This window comes from Plasmodium reichenowi, chromosome 14 (genome assembly GCF_001601855.1).
Source record: "Plasmodium reichenowi strain SY57 chromosome 14, whole genome shotgun sequence".
Lineage (NCBI taxonomy): Eukaryota > Apicomplexa > Aconoidasida > Haemosporida > Plasmodiidae > Plasmodium > Plasmodium reichenowi.
Window position 1 is genome coordinate 2065813 of NC_033659.1, and position 5855 is coordinate 2071667.

The 5855-nt window shown below is 21.0% G+C and overlaps 1 protein-coding gene across 1 annotated transcript; it reads left to right on the forward strand.

Moving 5' to 3' along the window:
* Positions 1-2398: 2398 nt before the first annotated feature.
* On the forward strand, positions 2399-5533 carry PRSY57_1451100 (sortilin, putative; the record flags this gene model as incomplete). Its single annotated transcript, XM_012910107.2, has 4 exons — positions 2399-4703; positions 4872-4976; positions 5110-5216; positions 5363-5533. 4 exons carry the CDS (start codon positions 2399-2401, stop codon positions 5531-5533), a joined length of 2688 nt encoding a protein of 895 aa, XP_012765561.2.
* Between the last annotated feature and the right edge of the window lie 322 nt (positions 5534-5855).

Below are 5855 nucleotides of genomic sequence, written 5' to 3' on the forward strand. Positions count from 1 at the left end.
TAATAAAAATTTCCTATTCACTGAAAATTTTTTTATTGCGCATTCATGCACATTGGATAAAAAAAAAGAAAAAAAAAAAAAAAAAAAAAAAAAAAAAAAAAAATGCGCATATTAAATTTATGTATATTTTAAATACAAAAAAAAAAAAAAAAAAAAAAAAAAAAGGTATAGTATTTTATTAATTTTATATAAATGAGAATAAATAAAAGAAAATATATGTATTATATATATTATATATATACTGTTTTATAATCCCTTTTATATGCTATAAGAAATTAACATTTTCTATTTTACAATAAAGGAAACAAATTTTCATTATGTTGAAAAGGTGTATATAATTTAAATATGAAACTAATCCAAATATATATATATATTTTACACATTTCTTTTTTCTTTTTTTTTATTCAAGTGATAATTTTATTTTGAGGTTTTACTTTTATTGAGAGAGAAAGAAAAAAAAATATATATATTATATATATTATACACATATACATATTTTTTTATTAATGTGTGTGTGTGCGTGCGGGTTTAATTTTTTTCTTTTTTTTTTTTAATAAAAATTTGATAATATATATATATATTTATATAAATATATAAATAAGCTAATAATATTTAATTTATCTTTTGTGGATACAACATATTCTTGTAAGTGTAGCATTGGATATATATAAAGAAAAGATAATAAGTACTAGAGCTTTATATAATAGAGTAATCGTATTTTTTCTCCATTGTATTATTCATATATTAACAAATTATAAAGAAATGAAATTAATTATTTCGGAAAAGAAAAAATATATTATATATATATATATATATATATATATATGCGGGGTTACAAACTTATAGAAAATTTGTATGTTCTCCCCTTTTTAAAAAGGCATAATAATTATAAGTGTTTTTATTGATATTAATGTTTTCATAACTTTTTAAATTAATCATATCTCATTTAAACTTTTGGGCTTGTTTCTTTGTTTTATTAAAACATCACCAATATTTTTATAAATACATATTTTATATATGGATGTTTATTTATTTTATTTTTTTTTTTTATCTATGTGGATAAACAAATACACCCTTAATACAAACGTAATATTTTTCATAGTTATGGAAAGTTCCATAGAATAATTTGTAATACAAGTATATTATATTTTCGTTTTTATATTACATAAATAAATACATACATATATATATATATATATATATATATATATAAATCAAAATGTATTATATATTTTCTTAAGTTCTTAAATATATATAACATATATAATATATATTGCGCATATCTTATATAGTGGTTTTCCCTTTTCCTTTTGGTGTTTATATGTAAAATGATGGTTGTTAATTCGGAAAATATATAAAATGTTAAATACCTTTGTATTTATTATTATATGAATAAATACAAATCTCTTATTCGTATTATTATTATATATGTATGTATATCCTAATACATTTAGGTTTAATATTTATAAAAGAAAAAACAAGAAATATAGTAAAAATTAGTTTTTAAATATTTCATAAAAATTATTTTTTTTGCTTTTTTTTTATTATCATTTTTTTTTTTTTTTTATTTGAGCAAAAAGCAACTACTTTAAAATATATAAAAAATATATTTCTTTTAATTAAATCTTATTCATACAAATATTTATCCTTATTTTGTTATATACACAATAAAAAGGAAAAATAATAATTAAGGAAAAAAAAAAAAAAAAAAAAGGTGAAATATGGTTTTATTAATTACATATGAAAATATAAGCATATTGTATAATATCCTCTTTAAATAAATAAATAAATATATATATATAATAATATATATATGTACAAAGAATGAAACTATATGTACATTTAATGTGAAATTAATTTTATATATAATTAATATAATATAAAAATATATAATAGTGAATTACTAATTTTTTCATTTTCATTTTACTTTTACATTTTTTTTTTTTTTTTTTTTTTTTTAAAATTTTATACATTTTAATTATTTTTATTATATTATTAATATTTCAAATGCTACAAATATTTGATATATAATAATATATTTTTTCTTATAATGTAATTTTCCATTTTTCACTGTTTTAGAATAAGGGAAAGAATAAAACAAAAAAAAAAAGAAAAGAAAAGAAAAATGTATATATAAACTATTATATATAAAATTTATTATACATTTTGAAGATCCAATATATATTTATAAAATAACAAGTGAAAAATAGTTGAAGGCTTATATGTGAATTTTTTTTTTTCATAAAATAAATAAAGAAAAATAAAAATAGAGATATATTAATGTATATATATATATATATATATATATATATAAATATATATATTTTTGTGAAATTCTTAAAAAATTTGTTGATTAAAAAATATATATATATATATATAAATTATTAAATTATATATAATGAAAAAAAAGCTTGAAAAGCAAAAGAAGTTATTAGAATATGAAAAAGGATATTATTCAAATAAAGTAAAAATGCGAAATATGTTATTTTTCAAAAGTATAGGAAATAAGAATCATTTATTTTTGGTTTTTCTATTATTCTTGTTTTTTTCATTTTCATGTATAAATTTTACACAATGTCAAATAACAAAAAAGAAAGTATCAGTAAGTGAAATAAATTTCGATAGTGCAGTGGATGATGTTCAATGGTGTGGAAATAATCATATGACAGTTTTAGTAAAAACAGTAAAGGGAAGATTATATAGGAGTTCAGATGGAGGAAAAATATGGACTAATATAACTGGGAATTTATCGGATAAAGAAAATAATAAAAGTGAACCATCATCAAATCATATGAATGAAATGACTACTGTAGATCTTATAATGGTAAATTCAGTAAACAAGAATATAGTGTTAATTATAGGAAATCAAAAGAATCATTATATATCAGAAGATTCTGGAGAAACATTTAGATTATTAAATTATCAGAATAAAATTAATTTTTGGCAATTTCATAGTACTAAAACGCATTGGGCCTTAGTTTCGTCCTGGACAGAAGCTTGCTATTCTAATGATGATAATAGTGGTGAATGTATGCAGACCTTATCGTTAACAAAAGATTTAGGTAGAACATTTCAATTAATTGATATATATGTTGTACAATTTAATTGGGGAGATAAAGAATCACATTTAGAAGACACCATTTATTATACTCGCCATAAAAATAGAAATGGTCATCAACAAAGATTTAGTGGATGGTCTAAAGATGTTGATTTTGTGGCTACTCATAATTTTGGAAAATCTGTAGATGTATTAGTAAAACAAGGAAATAAATTTTTAATATCTAATGGATATATTTTTGTTGCAAAATTAAATGATGTTATAAAACAAACTGTTAATATGATGGTTTCAACTGATGGAGGCAAAACATTTAATAAAGCAAATTTACCAGAAAATATTCATGAGAAATCATATACTGTTTTAGATACATCAGAAGGTTCTATAATGCTACATGTAAATCATGGAGCATCTTCAGAAAAAATTAATACAGGTAATGTATATATATCAGATGCTTCAGGTTTAAATTATACATTATCATTACCTAATAATATAAGAACCTCTTCTGGGGAATGTGAATTTGACAGAGTGTTAAGTTTAGATGGAGTATATATTGCCAATTTCTTAGATGTTAATGATGAAATAAAAGATGAAGATTTGAGATTCCAAAATTTCAAATCAGCTATTGAAGAAGATATTGCTCCATTTGAGACGAATACAGAAAAAAGAAAAAAACAATATAACAAAGGAAAAAATGAAGATGCTGTTAGAACTGTTATTTCGTTTAATAAAGGTGGACAATGGTCTTATTTAAAAGCTCCTAAAGTTGATAGTAGAGGAAACAAATATGAGTGTGGTGATAATTGTTATTTGCATTTACATGGAATTACAAATTATCATCAATATGCACCTTTCTATTCTATAGAAAATGCTGTAGGAATTATAATGGGAACGGGTAATGTAGGTAGCCATTTAAGATATGAAAGTGATGAAGTAAATACATTTTTATCAAGAGATGGTGGTGTAACATGGATTGAAGCTCATAAAGGACCATATATTTATGAATATGGTGATTATGGTGGTTTAATTGTTATGGCTGATGATTTACGTAAAACAAATCAAATTGTATTTAGTTGGAATGAAGGACAAAGTTGGTTTGATTTTGAATTAGGACAATTTTCTATTGATGTTGATAATATTGTAGCAGAACCTAATTCTGCTTCTGTAGAATTTCTTGTGTATGGTACCAGAAATGATGTAGGTGTTTTATATCATCTAGATTTTAATGCTCTTGGTCAACCGTTATGTAAAGGTTTATGGGCAGCAGATTCCGTCTCCTCAGATTATGAAACATGGTCACCTACCAGTGGAAATTTCAATGATAAGTGTATATTAGGTAGAAAAATTACTTACACCAGAAGAAAACAAACATCAGAATGCTTTAATGGAAAAGACTTAAAAAGAACAGTTGATAAAAAACCATGTGAATGTACACCAGAAGATTATGAATGTGAAACGGGATTTACTAGAAAAATCGGAAGTTATGAATGTAAGCCAAATGATCCAACATTAACCATTGAAGGATGTACAAGCAGTTCTTACTTTTATGCAAATGCATATAGAAAAGTTCCTGGTGATATATGTGTCAATGGGTGGGTTCCTGAAAAAGTTCCAGTCCCCTGTCCTTCCTATGCACCATTTAATAAAAGTAAGGAAAATCAAATATATATATTATGAAAATGTTGATGGAGTAACATATATTCAAAATGTTGTTGATTATATTAATTATGTATTCTTATATATCCATTATATAACTTTCATTTCATGTCATTTTATATTTTCTTTTCTTTTATTTTAATTTTTTCTTTCCTTTTAGCTGCTAAGTCAATATTATTTATAATATTTATCATGGGTATAGTCATGCTTATAATTACTTATATATGCAGAAATCCTAAGTTTAAAAACTTATTTTATAATTATGGTAAGAATGAAATATATATATATATATATATATTACGTGTTTATGTGTGTATGAACATAAATAATTTTTTTATTATAATAAATCATGTTTTTATATCTTTTTATTTTATTTTATTTTACTTTATTTTTTCTAGGTTTTGATACATTTGAAAATGTCAAATATTCAGTTATTAAAACCAAAAGAGGAAATGTCAACAATAATGTATTTGAACCAGAAATGGAATTCATAGATGCAGAACAAGTAAAACATTAAAATGTTATTTAACTTTATATGTTTTTTTTTTTAAATGTTCATTATTTTTTATCAAAATATATATATATATATATATATATTATATGTGTATATTTATTTGATTTTATTCATTTATTATTTTTTTTATTTTCTAGGATGATAATGAGGAAGATGTCCCTACACTTTTACCCTATTCAAATGATAGAAATAGGTCAACAAATAAAGATTTTACATTAGCTAGAAATAGAACAAACCAAAATAATAACATTACCTCAAGAAATATATCACCTTCAAAAAATTATGCTGATAATATTGAATTATTATAAATTAAAGGAATTACAACTCTGCAAGCACAACATAATTTTGCAAATATATACATACGTACATGTATACATTTGTATGTACATGTTGCTTATTTATTTATGCTATGGGTCATCAAAACAATTATGTGTCTTTTTTCTTCCCTTTTGTTATATCATAATTGTTAATTTTTAAAGTTGAACACACAAAAAAAAAAAAAAAAAAAAAAAAAAAAAAAAAAAATATTTGAAAAAATTTTATAGAAATAAATTTTTAATATTATTTTTTTTTTTTTTTTTTTTTTTTTTTTTTTTTTTTTTTTTATTTTTTTTTTTTTTTTTTTTTTTT